Source organism: Onychomys torridus, chromosome 2 (genome assembly GCF_903995425.1).
Source record: "Onychomys torridus chromosome 2, mOncTor1.1, whole genome shotgun sequence".
Lineage (NCBI taxonomy): Eukaryota > Metazoa > Chordata > Mammalia > Rodentia > Cricetidae > Onychomys > Onychomys torridus.
The window spans coordinates 140,366,233-140,391,163 of NC_050444.1; the positions used below are offsets into that span (position 1 = coordinate 140,366,233).

Below are 24,931 nucleotides of genomic sequence, written 5' to 3' on the forward strand. Positions count from 1 at the left end.
ACAGGGTTTCTCTGTAGCTTTGGAGCCTGTCCTGGATCTCGCTCTGTAGACCAGGCTGGCCTCGAACTCACAGAGATCCGCCTGGTTCTGCCTCCCGAGTGCTGGGATTAAAGGCGGGCGCCACCACTGCACAGCGGCTGATGTTCTTTACTGTGTCTTTTATGTTAGATTGTGTCCATATAAAGGGGAACAGCCAGGCTGGGTATAAATCACTGATAGAACACTTGGGAGAGGCAGGAACGGGAAGGAACCAAGACTCAGGTTAATCTGTTTACTTTGGCTGAACAACTAGTAAATAACAGGTGTGGGACTCGAAATTATTCAAGACTACCGCTAATAACTGAGAAAGTCAGGGCTGGCAAGGTAGTTCAGTGTGTAAAGGCTCTTGTCACCAAGCCTGATGACCCAAGTTCGAGTCCCACAACCCACATGATGAAATAACTGACTCCTACAGATTTTCCTATGACCTACACACACACACACACACACACACACACACACACACACACACACACACGAGGTGGGGAGGTAAATTTAACAAAAAGATTTTAAAATGAAAAGTACAAGCTTCAACATGACAAATAAAAAATTTTAAGTTGTATAAGAAAGTTGGTGGCCACTAGACATGGTGGTGGCACATGCCTTTAATCTCAGCACTCAGGAGGCAGAGGTAGCTGGATCTCTGTGAGTTCGAGGCCAGCCTGGGCTACAGAGCGAGATCCAGGACAGCCAGGGCTACACAGAGAAACTCTGTCTCAAAAAACTAAAAGAAAAAGAAAAAAAAGAAAATATATAATATATGATAAAGTATTTATTAAAAAGAGTTGGTGACAAATTCACTGTTTAAAACCTTGTAGTATGAGGTTTTAAACTTCATCCATTTCATCTTTTAAGCCTGTGTTAGTATACCAGTAGTACTCAGGTGCACATACCCCCACACAGACACATACTGCACATAATTTAAAAATAATGAAAATAAAATCTTTTAAAAATGTGTTCTTTGTTGTTTTTGAGACAGAGTCTCACTGTGTAGTCCTGGTTGACCTTGAACTCATTGAGAATCACCTTCTTCTGCTTCCCAAGTACTGGAATCAAAGGTGTGAACTTGGTTGAATTCAATATTCTTAATGTAGGAGCCTAATACCAAGTGATATATTCATGCAAAATATACTTTCCCAGAGCTAGAATCCCGATCCACTCTGTATTTTTGCTCTTGAAGTAACATTTCCTTATCAGTTCATTACACTTTTTTTTTTTAAGTTTCTTTTTGTGCAATATATTTTGATCATGTTTTTCCTCTCTTCCAGTTCCTCCCAGATCTACCTCTTATTTTATATATTTATATTCTTATTTTCTTCTCTCTTTCAAGAACAAAGCCAGACCAAAAGAAAAAAAAAAACAGAAACAAACAAGAAACAAAAACAAATTTGAGGCCAGCCTTGTCTACAGAGTTAATTCCAGGACAGCCAAGACTACACAGAGAAACCCTGTTCAAAAAACAGGGCTGCAGAGATGGCTCAGAGGTTAAGAGCACTGACTGCACTTCCAGAGGTCCTGAGTTCAATTCCCAGCACCCACATGGTGGCTCACAACCATCTATAATGAGATCAGATTCCTTCTTCCGGTGTGCATGAAGACAGAGCGCTCACTCATATGCATAGAATACATGAATAAATAAATAACATCTTTAAAAAGAGAAAAGGAAAGAAGAAACAACAATAAAACAAAAATAAAAAATAAACACATAAGGGCCGGGCGGTGGTGGCACACGCCTTTGATCCCAGCACTCGGAAGGCAGAGGCAGGTGGATCTTTGTGAGTTCGAGGCCAGCCTGGTCTCCAAAGTTAGTTCCAGGAAAGCTACACAGAGAAACCCTGTCTCAAAAAAAAAAAAAAAAAAAAATTAAAAAAAATTAAAAATAAAAATTTTAAAAAAATCACATAAAAGACCAATAAGACAAAAAATGCCTGAAACAAAGTCCGTAAAAATATCCTTGAGTTTGTTTTAGCCAACTTACTCCTGGGTATAGGGCTTGCCCTAAGTGTGGTTTGTATACCATTAGACAAAACTTACTGTGCCTTAGCCAGGGCATCAATTGTGATAGCTTCTTGGTTAGGAGTGGGACTCCATGTCCCCTTCCCGCTTTCAGTGTTAGGACCCCATGCAGCTTGAACCTGTGCAGATTTTGTCTACATTGGCACATTCTCTGTGAGTTTGTATGTGCACCAATCCTGTTTTAGCTGTAGTAATGTTTCTTTTATGAATTTGAGTGCCTTTACTATGTTTGGTGTATAAATGTTTAGAATTGCAATATCCTTTTTGGTGGATTTTTCCTTTAGCGATTATGTTTTATGTTTTTTGTTGTGTTTGTTTGTTTGTTTGTTTGTTTTGTTTTGTTTTGTTTTTTGAGATAGGGTTTCTCTGTGTAGCTTTGTGCCTTTCCTGGATCTCACTCTGTAGACCAGGCTGGTCTCGAACTCACAAAGATCTGCCTGGTCCTGCCTCCTGAGTGCTGGGATTAAAGGCGTGCGCCACCACTGCCCGGCTCTGTTGATGTTTTTTGTTTGCTTTTTATTTTGTTTTTTGTTGTCATATATTAAAATGACTATACCTGCTAGCTTCTTGGGTCCATTTGCTTAGAATACCTTTTTCTGTCCTTTTACCCTGCCATGATGGCAAGGTATGTTTTCTTAGATGTAGCAGAGAGATGGATCCTGTCTTCTGATCCAGTCTGTTGGTCTTGATTCCCCAGTAATAAGACGTAGACTATTAATATTGAGAGTTTTCAATAACCAGCGTTTATTGGTTCTTGTCATTTTGTAGTTACAGTTTTGTGTGCCCCTCATCCCCATCCCCTTAATGTACTGTTCTGGGAGTATTTATTCCTTGTGTCTTCTTGGGTATGGTTAACCTCTTCAGACTAAAGTTTTTTTTCTAATGTCCTTACAGAGATGAACTGATAGATTTAGAAATTGCTTAAGTTTGGTTCTATTGTGGAATGTTTTTCTTTATTCGTTGACTGTAATCAATGGTTTTGCTGGGTATAATAGTCTAGTTGAGCCGGGCGGTGGTGGTGCATGCCTGTAATCCCAGCACTCGGGAAGCAGAGGCAGGTGGATCTCTGTGAGTTCGAGGCCAGCCTGGTCTACAGAGCTAGTCCAGGACAGGCTCCAAAGCTACAGAGAAATCCTGTCTCAAAAAAACAAAAAAAAAAAAAAAAAATAGAAAAAAAATTTTTTTTTCCTTTGGGGCCTGAATAGATGGTTGACAGTTTAAGAGCACTGGCTGCTCTTCCAGAGGTCCTGAGTTCAATTCTCAGCAACTACATGGTGGCTCACAGCCATCTGGAATGAGATCTGGCGCCCTCTTCTGGCCTGCAGGCATACATGCAGGCAGAACACTGTATACATAATGAAATCTTAAAAAAACAAAACAAAACAAAAAAAACCTTTCGCCAGATAGTGGTGGCAAAGCCTTTAATCCCAGCACTCGGGAGGCAGAGCCAGGCGGATCTCTGTGAGTTCAAGGCCAGCCTGGGCTACAAATCGAGTTCCAGGAAAGGCACAAAACTACTCAGAGAAACCCTGTCTCGGAAAAAACAAAAAACAAAAAAAAAACTTTCTGTGCATTTGGTCTGGGTCTCTTCTTCCTCTATTTCTATTATTCATAGATTTGTTCTGTTCATTTTCATAGTGTCCCAGATTTTTTTAATGTTTTCTTCCTAAGTTTTTTTCTAGAGTTAATTTTTTTGTTTTGTTTTATTTAGAATGAGCTATCCATTTATTTATTTATTTTTTTCCAAGACAGGGTTTCTCTGTGTAGCTTTGTGCCTTTCCTGGAACTCAATTTGTAGCCCAGGCTGGCCTCGAACTCACAGAGATCCACCTGGCTCTGCCTCCCGAGTGCTGGGATCAAAGGCATGCGCCACCCACCGCCCGGTGAGCTATCCATTTCTTATACATTGTCTTTAGGACCTGAAATTCTCCCTTCCATGTTCTGTTGATGAGGCTTACCTCTGAGGTTTTTTATTTATTTGTATATATTTTATTTATTTGTTTGTTTGGTTGGTTTTGGTTTTTCAAGACAGAGTTTCTGGCTGCCCTGGAACTCACTCTATACACTAGGCTGGCCTTGAACTCAGGTATCTATCTGCTTCCCTCTGCCTCTTGAGTGCTGAGATTAAAAGTGTGCGCCACCACCGCCCACCACCGCCCACCACCGCCCACCACCGCCCACCACCGCCGGGCCTTCTTGAGGTTTTTGTTTGACATCTTCGGTTCTTCATTTCCAGTTTTATTTTATTTTGGGTTTTTATTTTTATTTTTATTTTTTAGTGATACTATTTCTACTTCCATGTGTTGAACTGTTTTCTTTATTTCACTCCTATTTTTATGTATTTTTATGGTCTTCATTAAGGCACTTATTTATTTATTTATTTATTGCCAAAATAATTAACAACAGATATCAATATTTTTGTTTGTTTGTTTGTTTTCGAGACAGGGTTTCTCTGTGTAGCTTTGGAGCCTGTCCTGGATCTCGCTCTGTAGACCAGGCTGGCCTAGAACTCACAAAGATCTGCCTGCCTCTGCCTCTCAAGTGCTGGGATTAAAGGCGTGTGCCACCACCGCCCGGCTGGCATTTATTTTTTATCCCTTTTAAGGTTCTTGAATATATTCAGACTTGCAATTTTGAAGTCTTGTCCTGTGCTTCAGCTAAATTCTCAAGGCCTATTGCAATAAGATTGCTGGCTTCTGAGGAGGCATATTATCTTGACTAGTCATGTTTGTGGTTTTGTACTGGGATGTAAGCATCTGGAGTTTCATTTGAGGTGTTTCTTGGGGTCTTGTCTTGTTGGAAGGGTGCTCCATTCTTTGGTTGCTGTTGCCCTCTCTGGATCCTAGGCAAGTGTGGTAGCTGTGGGGGTCCCTGGTAAAGAGTGCTACTGTGGGTCAGCAGGTGACACAAAGGAATAGAGATGGCCTAGGAGGGGCTTCAGGAAAGAGCTGGAGGAGCTGGGTCCTCAGGAGTGGAGGCAGGGCAGGAGGAGGGCCTCCAGAGTCACTAAGAATCAGACAAGAATGAAAGGGCTCAACCCACTGTCTCTAGAGAGGCTCTTTGCTTTCTTCCTTGGGTGCTAAGTTCAGGGTGAGTGAATTTAGCCGTCTCGTTGTGGATGTTAGGCCCAACTCTGCAGGACTCTTTTTCTGACTTGTATTTGCACACATACTTTTGAGTTGTCATTATGTTGCAGATGAGCATTACAAAGCACACACTTCTTTCGAACTCCCCGACTCTCCTCTGCCCAGGTTCTTTGGTTCTCTGAGGTAGATGATTTCATTTTGAAAGTTGGGACCACTGAGGCATGTTCTTCATTCTCTGCAACTCTGTGGCAGCACACTAGGGTCTCTGTGAGGTTGGAAGGTCTGGTGTCAAAGCCCTTGGCCTAGATAAAGAGTCAGCATTCTGTCTAACTACCTATATGTATATACATTCCTACCATGGAGGAATGCCTTTAATGCACAATTCATTCTGTGAGTGAGGTCCCTGACCTAGGAATATCATCCTTTTTTGAAGTCTGTTTTTAGCTTTTGATATATGAAATTATCCGTTCCCAAGTGATTGTGAATGTGTTTTCTGTATAGGATTTTTTTTTTTTAATTACAGTTAGAAGAATTATCTCTTAGCATGAGTTCTGGCTGCTACAGCTCCCCAGGCTGTTCAGACTTGACTTTTGTGTGTGCCTATGTGACAGCAGGCCAAGCCACCGTGCTAGTGTGGCAGAGGAACACTTATAAAATAGAAGTCACGCCGGGCGGTGGTGGCACACACCCGTAATCCCAGCACTCGGGAGGCAGAGGCAGGTGGATCTCTGTGAGTTCGAGGCCAGCCTGGTCTACAGAGCTAGTCCAGGACAGGCTCCAAAGCTACAGAGAAACCCTGTCTTGAAAAACAAAACAAAACAAAACAAAAAAAATAGAAGTCACTTCTCAGGTTTTGGAGGATTAGATTTTTGTGTTCAACATTTGAGCTCCTTAAGTAAAAGTGTGGCCGTGCTTTGTCAAGTGCTTTGCAACGGTTTTCTCCCTCCCTTGAGTAGTAACTAGACCTTCTAAAGACACCCATCTTTCCCCAGCCTGAAATGCATCTGTCTCCAGTGGAAGGTGACTTTCCTGGGATTCCACATAGATGACAGGATTCTACCTCCATGCTCTGCAGCAGCACAGTCTAAGCTGCAAACGAGGACCATTTAATGCTTCATTTGATCTTAATTAATTTCAGTGGGGCCTGTTTTAAATGGGCCATGCCCTGCCATCTTCTGCAGTGTGTTATTTAGCTCAGCAGGAATGAAGTAGCTCTTTTAACTCACCAGGGTGTGATGACCTCAGCTAGACGAGCATTGTTAGCACTCTCTAAAAAGCTATTTTTGAACCATGTTATTTAGAAGTCATTGCTGTTCTTTGTTGCAAAAGAAGTTTTGTAAGAAAATGACCTTTGTTCCCAATGAGTTCATCTGTAGTGCTTGGTAGGGCATGTATTTTCAGTGAGAGATGCACCATGAACAACCTGATTTTTTTTTTTTTAAAGGAAGGATTGGTCCCAGGGTGGGGATGGGGCAGAAAGAGCAATGTTGAGAGAATGAAAGAGCCCCTGGCTGTAGCTGAATCAACAGGACCCTTTCAGGAAATGCTTTGGCTCTGGGGTAGAATGTTAAAACTAAAGCTTTGTCAGGATTGAAAAGAGGTTTCTTATTGGCAGGCTGTAGAAGCAAGCGACTTGTTACTGGCAGCCTTTGGTGTGTAGGTGCGTGTTTTCATGGTTTTTCTAACTGCCCTTCTATAGGAGAAACCTACACCTACGACTGGCAACTGATTACTCATCCTAGAGACTACAGTGGAGAGATGGAAAGGAAACACTCCCAGATCCTCCAACTGTCCAAGGTGAATTTGCTTCCTTTCCCTTACAGGGCAAGACAGAGGTGATGACTCTCTGAAACAGAATACAGGGTTTCCTGTCCACACTTAAGTGGAGAACAATCTTTTAGTTGTGACTCATTCCAAAGTCCCCATGGCGGACAGCCAGTGTTTGTTTAGTATATGATTCTCAAATTTTCATTGCTTGTGAGGAACCTGTACCAGCATGCTAGTGATGGCTGAAAATACACACTCAACAGCTCTGTGAGGTGACAACTCAGAATTCCAGAGATATGCGAGGTTATTTGTGTCCACATGATTGCATCTGCTGGAGTAGTCCCTTTGGGGTTCAACTTTCCATCCCAAAACCCACACTTTCATTCCTAACAGCTGTGATGAGCGGATGAAGGACAAGGCAGTAGAGGTGTGGATGGAGACAAGCAAATGAGTTTGAGACACTGGATAGGGTACTGGGGAGAGAGAAGTCTAGAATGATTCTAGCTTTTAAAATTCAACTTTTGGGGTAGAGGAAATGAGGAAGACAGAAAAAAAAAACAGGTTTGAAGGAGATTTACAGATAGGTGATTGATTCATCTAGAGTATGTGATTTGAGGTACATACAGGCAGCTGGAGGAAAGGACTGGAGACCAAGAGATAAGTCTGGTCAAGAGATAAATTTGTATATCTGCCTAAAATTGAAACTGTAGTCATAGCTCAGGGCAGCCAGTGGGGGGTGTGTAGGGTGAGGCAGAGGGCATGGGAGGAGCAAGGTTGAAAGGAGGAAGCCAGGGACAAAAGCATTTTGAGGAGAGATTGGCTGATTAGTATTCACCCAAAAGGGATGAAAAAAAGGAAATCTTTATTTTCTTCCATGATGTTCATTTTAATTATAACAAAAATGTGGAAACCACCCAAGTACCTAACAATGTGGAATGCTTGTGTGAGTTATTATATATATTCATGTGCTGTTTTACAGTCATTAAGATGAATGTTAAGGAGACTATATCATAACCAGGGACATTACTTATGCTAAATAAACAGAATAAAGAACAATAAAGAGTTTGACACCTTCATTTTAGCTAGGCCCCAATACCACTGAATTTTGGCCTGGGATAGTGACAGGTAATGTTTGGCTCTGAAGAAATGAGCTGAAGCCAGGTGTGGTGGCCCATGCCTTTTATCCTATCACTTAGGAGGCAGAGGCAGGTGGATCTCTGTATTTGAAGCCAGGCTCGTCTGCATAGCAGGTTCCAGGACAGCCAGGACTACATAGAGAAACTCTGTCTCAAAAAAACAAAATAAGGCTGGAGAGATGGTTCAGTGGTTAAGAGCACTGACTACTCTTCCAGAGATCCTGGGTTCAATTCCCAGCAACCACATGGTGGCTCACAACCCTCTGTAATGAGATCTGATGCCCTCTTCTGGCCTGCAGGTATATATGCAGGCAGAACACTGTGTACATGATAAATAAATCTTAAAAAAATAAATAGGGGACTGGAGAGATGGCTCAGTGGTTAAGAGCACTGGCTGCTCTTCCAGAGGTCCTGAGTTCAATTTCCAGCACCCACATGGAAGCTCATAACTGTAACTCAAGATCTGACACCCTCACACAGTCATACATGCAGCAAAACACCAATACAAATAAAATAAAAGTAAATAAATTATATTTAAAAAGAGTGCTAAAAAACAAATAAACAAAAAAGAAAAAAGATAAAAAAGCAATGAGCTGGATAAAACTATTTTTTGTATATGGTCAAGGAGATGGACGAACACTAAGATGGGCTTGTTGGGATGATAGTGCACAGTGGTGACTTCACTGTTGGGATGATAGTGCACAGTGGTGACTTCAGCTTTCTCTTTGAATTGTGTTTACACAGTTGCTGGAAATTAGAAGGAAAAAAATCAGATTTTTTATTTTTTTGTTTTTTTTTTTTCGAGACAGGGTTTCCCTGTGTAGCTTTGCACCTTTTGTGGAACTCACTTGGTAGCCCAGGCTGGCTTCGAACTCACAGAGATCTACCTGCCTCTGCCTCCCGAGTGCTGGGATCAAAGGCGTGCGCCACTACTGCCCAGCAAAAATCAGATATTTAAGCATGATTTGGTTTTTTTGTTTTGTTTTGTTTTGGTTTGGTTTTCTGAGACAAGGTTTCTCTGTGTAGCCCTGGCTGTCCTGGAACTCACTCTGTAGCCCAGGCTGGCCTTGAACTCACAGAGATCCACCTGCCTCTGCCTCCTGAGTGCTGGGATTAAAGGCGGGTGCCACTATGTCCAGCTGTTTTATTTTTTTCTAATTAAATTAATTTTTGTATATCTGGGTGATTTGCCTACATATATATTTCTCTCCCACTTGCATTCCTGGTGCCCAAGGAGGCCAGAAGAGGGTGTCAGATCCCCTGGAACTAGAGTTAACAGATGGTTGTGAGCTGCCATGTGGTTGCTGGGAATTGAACCCAGGACCTCTGGAAGAGCAACCAGTGCTCTTAACCACTGAGCCATCATCTCACTAGTCCTCCATTTGTTGTTGTTTTTATTTGTAACAAGATGTTTCTCCTTGAAGACTTGAGTTTTAATTTCATATCTGTGAAGTGGCTGGCTGGGTCTTTAGTGCTCCTCTGAGAAGAAACTGGGAGTATAGAGACACTGAAATGCTTCTTTTGTTCTAGATGTAGCCAGTAATAAGAGCTGCAGTAAAAACTGTCTTTCTTATTAATTTAACCCATCTTTAATCCATTTAGCTACTTTACTTTTTCCACTTTGAAAATAGGGCAAGAAAAGAGTGTAGGATTCAGCCCAGGAAATCTCTAGTATTCTGTTGTCGTAAACATGACCTCTGCTCCTTGTAGTTATCTAAAGGATCTTGTCTCCCTTGCTAGCTGACTCCAGGCCTGTATGAATTCAAGGTGATTGTGGATGGTCAGAATGCCCATGGGGAAGGCTACGTGAACGTAACAGTGAAGCCAGGTATGTTTCTACCCCATGCTCCTGCTGCAGGACTCCTAAGAGGGAGGTTTGGCCTCAGGCTTTTAGATTCCTATTCTCCCCCCCCCCCCCCCCCCCCCGTGGGTGTCATATTATATTTATTGGGCAATTCCTAGTCCAGCATTATTGTTTTTAAAAGTGGCGTGAAGGAGCCAGACAGTGGTGGTGAATGCCTTTAATCCAGCACTCGGGAGGCAGAGGCAGGTGCATCTCTGAGTTCAAGGCCAGCCTGGTCTACAGAGTGAGTTCCAGGAACGGCTCCAAAGCTACAGAGAAACCTTGTCTCCAGTCAAACCATGCAACAGGACTCACATGGGAGGTTTATTGGGGGAAGGGCAGAGGAGGAGACAGAGACTGGTCCCTGGGGACAAGAGTGAAGGAAAAAAAAGAGACAGAAGGTGGTAAGGCCCACCTTTTATAAGGAAACTTAGTGAATGTGCACAGGCAGGGCTCTTAGTGGCTGCAGCTGAGGATGTATCCTGTCAAGACCCTAAGGGCAGGCCAGTACAGATGCCTAAATGTTAACAAGCATAGTAATTGTAGCAAAGTGCACTGGGCTGGGCATGGGAACATTAGTCCACTGGTCTGTACCCTAAGGCCCAAGCAATGAGATTCCAAGTGGGCAGGACTGAGAGATGACTAGTTCTGTAATTAAGAAATCTAAGGGAGCTAGAAGCCCTAGAGAAACACACAGGAGAACTGGCCAAGTGACCAGCCAAGTGGCCTCCTTAAAGCACTGCCAGTTCCCCACATTGGAAACCCAGTCCTGATTCCACACTGTCACTCTCTTGAAATGAGCCCTGTGGGTGGACTGCAGAACAATAGTCAGGTATCATAGTTTGCATTTGGACAGACATTTGCAAGAAACTGGAGGTGAGTGCCCACACCGGCACAGGTCAGTGCCACCTTCTTCCTCTGTTGGCAATAGTTTATTCCTTGGGCCAAAATAGTCTTTTCACCAGACATTGAATGTGTGACCTGCATACTAGGACAGTAGCTCAATGGTGAAGCTCTTGACTAGCATGAGTGTAGCTGTGTGTTATCCTCAGCATGGCAGGAAAAGCATGAAGACTCTGTCTTTACTCACGGTCAGCATGAAGACCATTTGGTCACATCTTGCAGTCATTCAGGTGGACTAGAGTAGTTTGTGACCTTCCTTTCCCTTGGCCATATTAGCCTCACATAGCCAACTTGGACAGTTGAGAGGTCACGGCATCTCTTCAGCAGACGTGTGCAAAGGACACTTTGCTTGCTAAGCTTTAGTGTTCCTTTCCATCCACCTCTAGCTGGGCTAACTCTAAAGTAGTGATTGGTAGCCATGCACTTTGTGTAAACTCAATACATGGAAAGACCGCACAAGGCCATGTAGTGATGCATGTATTTCAGTCTAGCTCTCAGGTTTGGGAGTTGAAGGTCAGTCCATGCCACATAGCTAGCAGGCTCTGTGTTGGCATGGTCTTAGGTTTGGAACAGGCCTGACCAGGTGTCTCTCCTTACAATGGTGGCCTGGTCTTGATCCTTTCCCATCTGGTGGTACTTTATTCTCAGCCATCCATTGAAAATGGTTTGTAATCAACACAGATATATGCCTTACCCCTCCTACAATTTTAACTTTTCTCCCGACTTCTTTCTGGGTCACTTCCTTGCAGAGCCCCGTAAGAATCAGCCTCCTGTTGCCATTGTGTCACCCAGGTTCCAGGAGATCTCGCTGCCAACAACTTCAACCATCATCGATGGCAGTCGTGAGTGTTTGTCTAAGTGCACTAGAGCGGTGGTCACTGGGAACTCCAGGGCCGGCTGTGTCCATGTTCTGCTTAGGTCAGTCTTTTTAGCTGTTACAGAAAGACCAGCCATCCAAAGCAACTGATTGGGCAGTTACCAGTCAGGCCAGTTAAAATCTTGTTTGAAGCAACATTTCTACTAAGAAAATGGGATTCTAAATTCTAAATTCTAAAATATATTTAGAATTACTTTAGTTGAAATGGGCTGGTTTTCATATTTGCTTAGATGGTTTCCTTTCTTAGTTGTTGAAATTAAGTTCTTGGCTACATCAGTAACAGAAAGGGTTGCCCTAAGAGTGTCCAACACAGGGTTGGGGATTTAGCTCAGTGGTAGAGTGCTTGCCTAGCAAGCGCAAGGCCCTGGGTTCGATCCTCAGCTCCACAAAAAAAAAAAAAAAAAAAAAAAAAAAAAGTGTTCAACACTATGAGACATCACTGCCTCATAGGCTATTGTCAGCTCCTGGAGAGACTCACTGTGCACCTTGCCTGGGTCTATGTTCTTTTTTTGTTTGTTTGTTTTTGTTTCCTTTTAATGATTTTTGAAGATTTATTTTTATTATTTTAATTATGTGTAGGGGTGTGTGTGTGCATGTGGGTGCAGAGGAGGCCAGAGGCATTCTGTTCCCTAGATGGAGTGGAGTTACAGATGGTTGTGATCTCCCCATATGGATTCTGGAAACTGAACTCTGGTCTTCTGGAAGGGCAGCATATGCTCTGGAACCTTCATCTCTCCAGCCTCTGGGTCTTTATTAATTGTGACTGTGGATTGAGGTTTCTGGACTGTGTCTTAGTGGTGCAGTGTTTACATAGCATGCACAAGAGCTGGTTTAGTCCCCAGAACTGGGAAACAGAATAAAAACCAAGCCCCAACCCAAAGTGTTCAGGGAGTTTCTCTCCTGTGCTCTGATCTGCTCCATTCCCATCCCTCTGCCTGTCTTGGCACACTGACTCACTTTTTAGCCAAGATAGCCTGTGCTCTAGCAGAGGACAGAGGATAAGCATTTTATGTCAATGGTTCTGCTAAGAGGAAGGGACCAGGAAGAAGCAGGTGTCAAAGGAAGGGGTGGGAGGGTTTGGACATTGTTTGTTGCTTTATAGTTGGGAAGGTCAAAGTTGAATGCTATGTAAAGATGCCATGAAGAACATGTCTCCCTGTCCTCCAGACAGCCAGGGCATTGTTGCCTATGGCACTGTAGAGAGTTGTTTTGCATGTTTGGAGACTGAGTGTGTAACATCTTCCCACATGTCACATATACTGTCATTTGTGATGGAGCTCGGCTCTGGGTGGGGAGGATTTGTCTAATCAGTGCATGAAATGCTTATCCCACTTTCAAAGATGACTTCTGCTGAGTATGGAATGTCATGGTGTGAATGTATGTTTGTTTATAGTATCTGTTGGTGTCCATTTAGAATACTTTAATTCATTTCTATGATGATCTGCCTGGCTCTGCCTTCCAAGTGCTGGTATTAAAGGCATGCGCCACTGACACCCGGCTCATACCCTAGCATTTTAATGAGATTTCCTATGTTAGAGTCCTTAGGAAATGATACCAGAACATTCATAAGAGGCCAGCTGAACCAGTATTCCTGGAGAAAAACTGCTTTGGAGAGTCTCATTTTACTTTTCCCAGCTTGAGCTCTCCTTGTGGCTGCTTGGTTTGTGTAAACTGGGTAAGTACCAAGGCCCAACATTCTTGTGTCCTAACTGATGTTCCTTGTGATCCAGAGAGCACTGACGACGATAAAATTGTCCAGTACCACTGGGAGGAGCTCAAGGGGCCTCTGAGAGAAGTAAAGATCTCTGAAGACACAGCCATACTAAAACTAAGTAAGCTCATCCCCGGGAACTACACTTTCAGGTAAATTAGGATTCAACTTCAAGTTGACCTTGTAGGAGTGACTTTGAAAATGTCCCTTCACATTGGGTTTGGTGGAAAATTCAGCCATGTGGTGACTTCTGTTTTTTTGTTTGTTTGTTTTTGAGACAGAGTTTCTCTGTGTAGCCCTGGCTGCCCTGGAACTCTCTCTGTAGCCCAGGCTAGCCTCAAACTCACAGGGATCCACCTGTCTCTGTCTCATGAGTGCTGTTACTAAAGGTTTGCGCCACCACCTGGCCAGCAGCTTTACTTCTTACCAGCAGTCTGAAGATGATTTGTAGAACCTCTCTTTATTGGGACTTTTTGGAAAATTTGACTCAAAGAAAGTCCTTTGAAGAATTAGCATTGACATTTAGAATGTGCTTTATAAGCCTTTAGGTTGACTCTAGTGCATTCCTTATATTTGCATAATTTATGTTTCAGTATACTTGTCATGAGTCTCATGCATCTTATGCAGAAGGTAGGGGAAGAAGAAGTTGTTTGTATTTAGTAACCCCTCTGAGGTCACATAGATAGAAGTCAAAAGATTTTCTAATCCTCCAATCAGGGCTCATCTCACTTCTCTCCTGGATATGACACACACACACACACACACACACACACACACACACACACAAACACACTCTCTCTCTCTCATACTGTCTCACACACATACTCACACTCATAATCACACACTGTTTTACACACTCTCTCACATACACATACACACAGAGTATCAAATAATATATACTATTTGAATCCCTTTCTAATCTGTACCTTACAGACCTCAGTTTCCCATGAGGCCCCATTGTTAACATTCTGACCCATCCCTTGGCACCACCCTGTGTCCTAATGTAAAAGCCTCTTTTTAAGAAAAAACTCTACCCCTTCCTCCCCTCTCTTTCCCTCTCTCCTTCTCTCCCTCCCACGAGTGTGTACCCCTCGAACTCCCTCTTACTCTTTCTGTCTCTGTCTTTCCTATCATTCTCTTTATCTCTCTATTATAATAAACCCTCCACATGAATATAGAGTCTAGGTTGTGAACTACTAACCACCACTGCCGCCGCCATGCCCACATGTCGTGCATCTGTCCAGCATGCCAGCATGGTTCCCTGCATGAGTATGATACCCTGGCCCAGCCAGCTGGAGGTTTCTCACGTGTGCATAATTCATAACACCTGTAATCTGTCCAGAGTATGACTTGTCTCCTCTCTTGTACTCAGTATCTCACCAGTACCTGTCATGGTTTGACTGATGCCTGGATACCTGTCCTCCATGAGTCTAAGGATTATTGAGTTCTAGACATTGTTGGTGGCATGGAGTTCATGGTAATTCCCCTGCAGGCTTTATAGCAGGCAATTCATAAAGAGACAAGAATGAAACTCGACTCAGCCTGATTTTATTGTAACTGGTGCTGGACCAGGACTTCTACATTCTGGCCCAGATCATGTTACTTTAGCTGTATTTAAGCACAGCACAATTCTTGGAAAAAGTATTCAGGTAACAATTAACTCAGTCCTAAGAGTACAACAATTTAAGACATGTTTGCATTGAGTTTCCTCACAAAGTACATCTGGCTTCTTTCACAAGCCATGGGTACTGTTAGCCAGGCAGTGGTGGCGCATGTCTGTCATCCCAGCACTCGGGAGGCAGAGGCAGGTGGATTTCTGTGAGTTCGAGGCCAGCCTGGTCTACAGAGCTAGTTCCAGGACAGCCTCCAAAGCTACAGAGAAACCCTGTCTCGAAAAAACCAAAAAAAAAAAAAAAAAAAAAAAAAAAAAAAAAAATGGGTACTGTTGACTCAGAGATAGTGTCCAAGGTTTAGGGTCTAGGGAGGTTGACTAAGGTAAAAATAGGCCTGTGGTGTCAGGATTGGCCTGGCCCTCAGATGACACAGAAGTCACTTAGGCTGTTGTAAAGCACAAGAGACATTTCTCCTAAGAGTGGGTTTATGCTCTAAAAACAGTGCTCAAGTTTTAAGGGAAAAGGTCTTGGATAAGTAAGAATATAAATTCTGGGAGATCCACAGCCTGTCTCATTAGACAGCAAAGGACCACCAGAGTGTAAAACTCCATCATTCCTAGTGATCCAGGAAGAGCAGCGAGCTCCTTATCCCATTGAAGAGGTGAGCTGTGTGTCTAACTTCCCTGGCTTCTCCAGTGCTTACCTGTGTGCGCGAGGCCTTTTTGCCCTCTCCAGGAGTTGATACGCTAGAACTGCCCTTATGTGTGCTCCGATGTGGTGGCGCTCTCACTGGCTCTTTATGCAGAGGAAGGGACAGTGGTTTCCAGTACAGCCTGGAGCCGTCTCATTGGTTGAAAGGCGAAATTTGGGTTAGTTTTTACCTTCAGTTTCTCATACAGCATTCTCCCACTTACTACAGAATTAACCCTGGGCTAGGTTGGTCCTTTTTAAAATCATGAAAACTGGGATGTGGTGGCGCAGACCTATGACTCTAGCACTGGCAGACTGAGGCAGAGACCTCATACCAGGCTAAACAGCAAGACTGTCTCAAAAAAAAAAAAAAAAAGGGGACAGTAATAACTATTTCTGGAATACCTACTGTGTGCACAGTGTTTTTCTGATTCCTTGCCACACAGTATCTCATTTAATCCTTTAAACAGGAATCCTGGTTATTCTTATTTTATAGATTAGAAAAGTTTGGCACAAGGAGGTTAAGTAATTTACCGAAGGTCACATAGTAGTCTGACTTCCAAGTGTAGTAGACTTTCTTTTGGGCTACCAACCAGCTCCCAAATCATGACATGGAGATTTCTTATTAGTTATGAATGCTCAGCCTTATCTTATGCTTGTCCCACTAGCTCATATAGCTTATTTTAACTTGTTTCTCTTCATCTGCATTTTGCCTCAGAACTTTTTAACCTTTCTTTCATTCTGTGTGTCCTACTCCCAGTCTGGCTTGCTGGTGGCTGCCTGCCTGGCCCTGGAAGTCTCCTTCTCTTTGTTCCTTGTTCTCCTGAGTCTAGATTTCTCTTCCTGCTTCTTCTCTCTGACCACCAGCCCTGCCTATCCCTCTGTGCCTAGCTATTGGTCATTGAGCTTTTTATTAAACCAATCAGGTGCCTTAGGAAGGCAAGTGAAACAGCAACACATCTTTACATAGTTAAACAATGAGCATAAACAAATGTAGCATACCTTTCCATAGTTAAAGTACTATTCCACATTTCCCCTTTTTGTGTAAATAAAAGGTTTTAACCTTAACATAGTAAGACTATATACAATAAGAATGATTGAGTAAGAATTACATTTATGGGGGCTGGAGAGATGGCTCAGAGGTTAAGAATACTGGCTGTTCTTCCAGAGGTCCTGAGTTCAATTCCCAGCACCCACATGGTGGCTCACAACCACCTGTAATGAGATCTGGCTCCCTCTTCTGGCCTACAGGGATACATGCAAACTGAACACTGTATACATAATAAATAAGTAAATCTTTAAAAAAAAGTAATTACATTTACAATATCCAGTCCATTTGTGTTTTTGTTGTTGTTTTGGGGTTTTTTGTTTGTTTGTTTGTTTTTGGTTTTTTGAGACAGGGTTTCTCTGTGTAGCTTTGTGCCTTTCCTGGATCCTGCTCTGTAGCCCGGGCTGGCCTCAAACTCGCAAAGATCCACCTGCCTCTGCCTCCCGAGTGCTGGGATTAAAGGCATGCACCACCACCGCCCTGCTGGGTTTTTTTGTTTGTTTGTTTGTTTTGTTTTGAGACAAGGTTTCTCTGTGTAGCTTTGGAGCCTGTCCTGGAATTCACTCTATAGACCAGGCTGTCCTTGAACTCACAGAGATCTACGTGCTTCTGCCTCCAAGTGCTGGTATTAAAAGTGTGTGCCACCACTGCCTGGCATCCAGTCCATTTATTGTTGGCAAATTCAGAGAAAATACTCCATTATTTATCCTATCTTAGTCCAAAGTTCTACACCTAATTTACCTTCTATCATAACTAAGGAAAACCATAACTATATCTAGTCTTCAACTCCATCAAAGACCTGAGAAGGATAAAATATTACCTGAGTAAACAGGAAGCACAGAGCAAGCAACTTCCAAAGCTATAGAAACAGAAACATCTGGCTGCCTGGACAGTCACCCAAAGTTCCTCTGTAACATTAGGGCATCTGTCTTTAGCCTACAGGCCTAGAATATCTGGCAGATTCTTCTTTGAAGCCGGAATTTGGAAGACTGTCCCATCTTGTTTTGGCAAAGCTCAGCAGTCTCTTTCCTTTGTGTCCTTCTTGTCCAGTTTATATAGCATACTGTCAGTAGTCAAGGCAAGAGAAGTTTCTTGTCCAAATGGTTAGCTTTGCTACAATGAAACAAAACTCCAAATGGAGTTTCTTTGATGCCCATCATCCTTCTATAAAGTAGATTGGGGCTGCCAGGAGCAGACATGTCTCATTGTCATGAAAAGCCTTAAGTTATTAAGCATCTTAAATACCACAATATACATCTTTGAAGTGTTTGAAGACCATCTATCTATCTAAAATATATCTATGTTTAATCTTGAAAAACATACCTAACATTACAAGTTTGATTATTATAGATGACTATCAACCTGCATTTCTTTTTTATTGTTGTTGTTTTTTGTTTTTTGTTGTTTTGTTTTTCGAGACAGGGTTTCTCTGTGTAGCTTTGGAGCCTGTCCTGGAACTCACTTGGTAGCCCAGGCTGGCCTCGAACTCACAGCAATCCTCCTGGCTCTGCCTCCCGAGTGCTGAGGTTGCTTCTTCTTGTCTGGGGGCGACAGCACCTTTAGGGGACCCTGAGAAAATTGAGACAATGGTCAAGTCCTGGGAGAACTGTTGTAACATTTGTTGTCCAGTCTCAGAGCTGTTCCCATGTAGCGGGATCGGTATATACGTCACCTGTCTTGTAGTTTTTCTTGCTTTGTTTCTTTATGTCTATAGCCAAGATTTTCAGGAGGGGGTCTCTCCTGATCAAACCTAATCTCTATTAACCTTGAAGAAACCCACAGCCTTTCGTTTCCTGTGGAAACAAAAACATAACTTCTTCCCCAATGCAAAGCATTTTTAAAAAAAGATGTATTTTATTTATTTATTATTTATTTATTTGTTTATTTATTTATTTATTATGTATACAGCATGTACGTCTGCATGCCAGAAGAGGGCACCAGATCTCATTACAGATGGGTGTGAGCCACCATGTGGTTGCTGGGAATTGAACTCAGGACCTCTGGAAGAGTAGCCAGTGCTCTTAACCTCTGAGCCACCTCTCCAACCCGCAATACATTTTTTTTACTTCTTTTTATTTAAAGTTTTAAAGTTAAGGCATCTCTAAAGTGTCTAGGCTGGTGTAATTCAGCAGTCCTCTACAACCTCATGTCTCTCAGCAGCTGTGGTTCATTCATGAGCATTCAAAAATTCAAAGTCAACATAACACCATACAGGACCCAGACTGCCGGTGTATTTCCCATCCTTTTTTTTTTTTTTTTTTTTTTAAATGATTTATTTATTTTTAATAGGAATTGGTGTTTTTCCTGCATGTATGTCAGTGTTAGGGTGTTTTATCCCCTGGAGCTGGAGTTACTGGCAGTTGTGATGTGGTTTCTGGGAATTGAACCTGTGTTCCCTGAAAGAACCATCTCTCCAGTCCTATATTTCCAATCTTTATGTGGCTTTTTTCCTTTATATTACTTTACTCTCTCTTTAAAAACTTTGGAGAGATGGCTCAGTGGTTAAGAGCACCGACTGTTCTTCCAGAGGTTCTGAGTTCAATTACCAGCACCTACATGGTGGCTCACAACCATCTGTAATGAGATCTGGCACCCTCTTCCGTGTACATAATAAATAAATAAATCTAAAAAAAAAATTCTAAAAAAAAAAAAACCTATTATTTATCAACTATTTACTTTTTTCTATGACTATACCCATTTTCTTTTATTTTTTAAGCGTCTGCACATTTTTAAACATATTGTAACCTGTTTAGAGGTTTTTTCCATCTGGACTTGTTTTTACTGCATGTCTCTAGCCTTTTCTGACCATGGGAGCCAAACCCTAAACTGTGAAGTTTGTGTTTGCAGCTGGCTGTGCCCCGCTGGGATCCGTAAGAGTGAGCCTGGCCGAGGGCTGTACTCAACCACCAGGAGCTGCGTCTAACTGCCCAGCTCTAGGAAGCTGGTGCCCTCATGGTGACAGGCGTTTTTACTTAGCTTTTTGTTTCTACCTAACATGCTGGCTACTCAAGTGCTCCCTATATGGCAGAGCCTCTTAAAGGAGTAGTATCCATTTTTTGTTGGTTTATTTAGGGCGCTCTCGCTCTCCGCTCCTTTCTTTCTTTTTTTTTTTCCAGCTTTCTTAGGTCCTATGTGAAAACATGGGCCCCATGTTGGAGCGGCAAATTAACACATCTTTACATAGTTAAACAAATATTCCACAACATCAGAGTCTGAGCTTCTCACCACAGTGGTAACCTACAGTTTGGGGGATAAATGGGTGTAGGTAATATGCTGGTTTTTAATCTACAATAGAAGAGTGGCCCTGAGTAGCATTTTGATTTTTGACTGCTTGCTTGTCTTCTCACTCCTGCTTTTACATGGCATTAGCTTGCTCCCCACCCCCTGTGGCCAGGTGCCTTTGACTCTAAGGCCTTTCAGGTGAATCAGAACAAGGGACCACAGCCCATGAGTCTGGAACTGGCTCCTGGAACTTCTCCTGACACAGTGGCAAGCTACCGATCACAAACGTGTGAGAAGTCAGGGGACCAGGGAAAGAGGCAAACGCCACAGTCCCCTTTCCAGTACTTGATCTTGTATGTGTTCACATTTCTGTGCCTCTTTGGAAGGCTGCAGTACCCAGACTCCCTGCAGGCCACAGGTGAAAGGTAAGGCTGGTAGGAAGGCCAGCAGGTGTCAGGGTGTCTGAGAGCTAAACAAGTAGCGTGTCTTTTCAGAGCTAGACAAGCAGCGTGTCTTTTCAGAGCTAGACAAGCAGCGTGTCTTTTCAGAGCTAGACAAGCAGCGTGTCTTTTCAGAGCTAGACAAGTAGCGTGTCTTTCCAGAGCCTTTCCTCTTCCTGCCAGCGAAGTGGAAGGGTCCCAGACGCCCCGATCGATCGCTTACACTCTCTCTCTGAGGTGGCGTGAGAAGGTTTAGGCTGTTCAGCTGGAAGGCACCGTTTAGGTGGAAGCCTGCTCTTAGAAAAGAACATTTCCTTTGCAAATCCTGCTTCTCACTGCACAAACTGTGGGCATGTTGCGTAGGAGCATTCATTCCCATCTCAAGCTCTTGGCTCCCTGGAGCCAGCTTTCCTGGTCTGTCCCAGAGCTCTATGCCCAGGATATCCACATCCATTTTTATGATGTGCATGTGGCTGAAACAGAACAGTGGTAGGCAGCTGCTGTGCTGTCTGTGAGCTCTGCAGGAATGGAGGCCAGGGGTTATTCCTTCTTAGAATGAGTTTCTGAGCTGGCCATGGTGGATGCTTGTAATCCTGGTACTCCAGAGGCAAAAGGAGAGAGGCAGACAGCTCTCTGTGAGTTCAAGGCCAGCCAGGGTTTCTCTGCAAAACTTACAGGGCACTAGCAATCTGCTTTTGTTGACATATAGGGCCTGGATTATAAATTTTGAGGCCACTGTTGTCAAGCTGTACAACTGTGGGCAACTTACTTTTTCTCTTCGCTTCTCAGTCTCATCATATTGGTGTGGAGAACCACGAAGGTTAGCCTTCACAGAGCTTTTGGCACGCGTTCAGTAGATATGAAGCATTTGGAGCTTCACCTGGCACACAGGAGACCCTCAGTCAGTTTTCGTTTCTAACATCACTCTGCTTTTCCAACAGGATGGGTAGGAGTGGGAATTCCTACCACTTCAGTATTGCCCAGCATTGCTCTCCAGTCTGGGTCTGTTCCTTTGCCCTAACCCTCCCTGTCGAACCTTCTCTACCAATAGCCTGACTGTCGTCGACTCTGACGGGGCTACCAACTCCACCACTGCAAGCCTGACAGTGAACAAAGCTGTGGATTACCCTCCTGTGGCCAACGCAGGCCCCAACCAAGTGATCACCCTGCCCCAGAACTCCATCACCCTCTCTGGAAACCAGAGTACTGACGACCATGGCATCACTAGCTACGAGTGGTCACTCAGCCCAAGCAGTGAAGGGAAGGTGGTGGAGATGCAGGTAGGACTCAGGCCCTCCTCTCTCTCTGGTGACTGGGGGTCACCCACCCAGGGGTTAGTTCTGCCCCATTTTAGTTAAAAAGTCATGTTTGTGCCTTTCGATTTTTAAAGTAATCTCCAAACAAATTTAGAAAGTTTTAGGGGCCTCTGACCTTGCAGATTGTCTGGAAGCTTTCTATTAGGAGACTAGGTAAGAAATGTATCTGTTATGGGTGACCCAACCCAGAGTAAAACCTCACAGATACCCCCAGGATGCAAATCTTCATAAGCTCATTGGAGTATATCGTCTGGCTAAAAGATGACTTCCCCAGAAGTATTCAAGAACAGGCAAGGTGTTTAAATAACCTGGGTGGGCTGTGCTGGAGGGCCCTCTGCCTCCTCAGCCCTGCTGGCACCTGACACATGGAGATAAGGACCTAGTCCTGCTTTTTTTTTTTTTTTTTTTTTTAAGTTTTTGAGACAGTTTCTCTGTGTAGTTTTGGTGCCTATCCTGGATCTCACTCTGTAGACCAGGCTGGCCTCAAACTCACAGAGATCTGCCTGTCTCTGCCTCCCAAGTGCTGGGATTAAAGGCGTGCGCCACCACCACCCAGCCCTAGTTCTGCTTTTTAAGAGCAGACAGAAATGAGACTCTTAGGTGGAATTTTCCTACTATTCAGTGCTACAGGGCAAACAAAATGCCTATAAGCTGGACGCCACCCTAAGTTGCTAGGTTTTGCTGTTGTTCTACTATAGGAAGCACCCGCCTTGGAGGTTTGCCTCATATTATTATAGTGTTCCGTCTTCTATGCAGGAAGGATTCTGTATCTCTGGGTATATATCCAAGGCATATTTTACCCAGCTGTAGTTCATGTGTTCTGACAGATTTCTCTGTCACAGAATCTGTAGAAATTCTTATTAGTACAATATCTCATGCTGTCCTGTTCAATGGTTATGCTGAGCTGGGAAGTAACAACCCAGGACCAAGTTAGCTTAAAAGACTTGGCTGAACCGTTTCCGCCAGAGTGAGCATCGTGTGCTGTGTTGTGACTTTGGGAATCATTTCCCATGCCTGAATTTCTGCATGTAGGGAGTTAGAACGCCAACCCTGCAGCTGTCCGCAATGCAAGAAGGAGACTATACCTACCAGCTCACAGTGACTGACACAATAGGGCAGCAGGCAACCGCTCAAGTGACTGTGATTGTACAGCCTGGTAAGTTCCTTCCTTCTCAGACTCACGCAATGGCTGCTCCTATTAGCCCTGGGAGGAGAAGGGTTTGAGTTCTGAGCTAAAGGAGCATAGAGGTAGAAGGCATCACCCACAGAGCCCAAGAGCCACATCTTTCACCCCCTTTTCATAGCTGGAGGAGGCTTCTCAGCTTTAGTGTGTGCCTTGCCCTTGCTAGTTTCTGTGCATTTGTGTGGGCCTGGGAGAGGGAGCCACCACCATATCAAATGTCTGGTCTCACTCTTCTTACCCCATTGCATTAGATTCCAGAGCGAGTGTGTGTTAAAATCTCACTGTTTTCAGAATCATTTGACATAATCCCGTCTTCTTCATTGTGAGATCCTGATGGCATCCACTCTCCCACATACTTGTAATGCTCTAGACTAAGAGGCAGTTCCCATGACTACCAGAACAGATGCCCCAATGGGTCCTCTCCTCTACACCTAGAGTGTTGCTTTTGATGGCCGCATCTCTTTGTCCTAGAGAACAACAAGCCTCCTCAGGCAGACGCAGGCCCAGACAAAGAGCTGACCTTGCCTGTGGACAGCACCACCCTGGATGGCAGCAAGAGCACAGATGACCAGAGAATCATCTCCTATCTTTGGGAGAAGACCCAGTGAGTTGATGTAGACCCATTTGTGCAGAGCTTCCTGGCCTTGGGAGAGAATGGTTTCATTTGCTTTCAGGGTTGACTTGCTCCACTAGTTTATTCAGGAGAGGGATAAAGAAATATTTATACTCCTAAATTTCACCTCTTCAGAAGGATTTTCTGATTTTTTTTTTTTTTTTTTGAGCTGAGGATCGAACCCAGGGCCTTACGCTTGCTAGGCAAGTGCTCTACCACTGAGCTAAATCCCCAACCCCCTGATTTTTTTTTTTTAAAGAAGATTGTGCATCGTTGGCCCCAGGTAGTGTGATCCTGCGTCTTTTGCAGGGTCCAGTCCACTTGCTAACTGTGGAATTGGATTACACTTGAGAGTCAGATGGAAGGGGTAATGGAGCTGAAAGATTCCATTGTTCAAAATTAACTGGTAAGGTTAGCTGAGGGTGGATAAGCATCTACTAAGAGGAAATGAAAATTTATAAAGCAGAAGCACGCCAATGTTATTGTTCTCGGGAGACATTCTCAGTTAAGTTAGCCAAACGTCAAGGATTGTAGCCACAGTACTACTTTTCAAATGGAAATGACCTATGTGAGCCATTCTTGTTTGTACAATTTCTTTCAGCTCTTATGAACCATAACAAATGGAACGTAAGTTGTATACAGGATCCTGCAGGAAGCAAAGGGATTCTAGGGAATAGGGAAGTTGAAAACATTCTTTATTTCCAAAAACAGCCACTACAGTACAGGCAAGAGTTTTTAGTCTTTTGTTTTGTTTTGTTTTGTTTTGTTTTGTTTTGGTTTTTCAAGACAGGGTCTCTCTGTAGCCCTGGCTGTCCTGGAACTCACTCTATAGACCAGGCTGGCCTCGAACTCACAGAGATCTACCTGCCTCTGCCTCCCAGAGCGCTGGAATTAAAGGCATGTGCCACTACCACCCAGTTTAGTTTAGTCTTCACACATGCACGCGCGCGCACACACATACAGATACTTTATTATAGCATTGGAGATGGGTGGAGAAGGCTTTAATTTTGACTTAGGAAGTCATGTTAGGCACCAGACATCCTTCTCCACAGCTGCTATGGGGAGCCAGGTCTCTCTTGCTCACTGTGTTCTTCCTGTAGCTGTTTATGGAAGGCCGACCTGAGGAACCCCCAGGCAGAGTGTCAGCGGTACCTGCAGTAGAGACAGTGCTGAGTAGAGATAGTGCTTCCGGATGAGACTGACTCGGGACAGGGTCAGATATTAAGTTTCAAAAACAGAGCTGGGAGCTGGCAACTTTCTCTGGTTGTCCTTAGTTGGAGGATGTGTGGGTGTGCAGGGCTCTGGCTGTGTGTGCAGCCCTTGCCTGTGTGCTGGCTGGCAGCTGCTGAAGGCTGTTGTGCGGTGAGACCAGGAGGCAGGATGTGGTGCACTGGGGGTTCCCGGCGCTGTCCAGGGTCTGGAGGAGAC

General features: G+C 43.7%; 1 protein-coding gene across 5 annotated transcripts in view; it reads left to right on the forward strand.

Annotated features, from left to right (window-relative positions):
• The window catches only part of Kiaa0319l (KIAA0319 like), a 106,642-nt gene that overhangs the window by 64,061 nt on the left and 17,650 nt on the right, over positions 1 to 24,931 (forward strand). For all 5 annotated transcript variants that reach the window (XM_036178726.1, XM_036178729.1, XM_036178727.1 and 2 more), the window contains 7 exons: positions 6,841 to 6,938; positions 9,785 to 9,872; positions 11,540 to 11,632; positions 13,398 to 13,530; positions 21,443 to 21,671; positions 22,740 to 22,863; positions 23,362 to 23,494. In XM_036178726.1, coding sequence (XP_036034619.1) covers positions 6,841 to 6,938; positions 9,785 to 9,872; positions 11,540 to 11,632; positions 13,398 to 13,530; positions 21,443 to 21,671; positions 22,740 to 22,863; positions 23,362 to 23,494 — 898 coding nt within the window. The remainder of the gene's footprint in view (positions 1 to 6,840; positions 6,939 to 9,784; positions 9,873 to 11,539; positions 11,633 to 13,397; positions 13,531 to 21,442; positions 21,672 to 22,739; positions 22,864 to 23,361; positions 23,495 to 24,931) is intronic.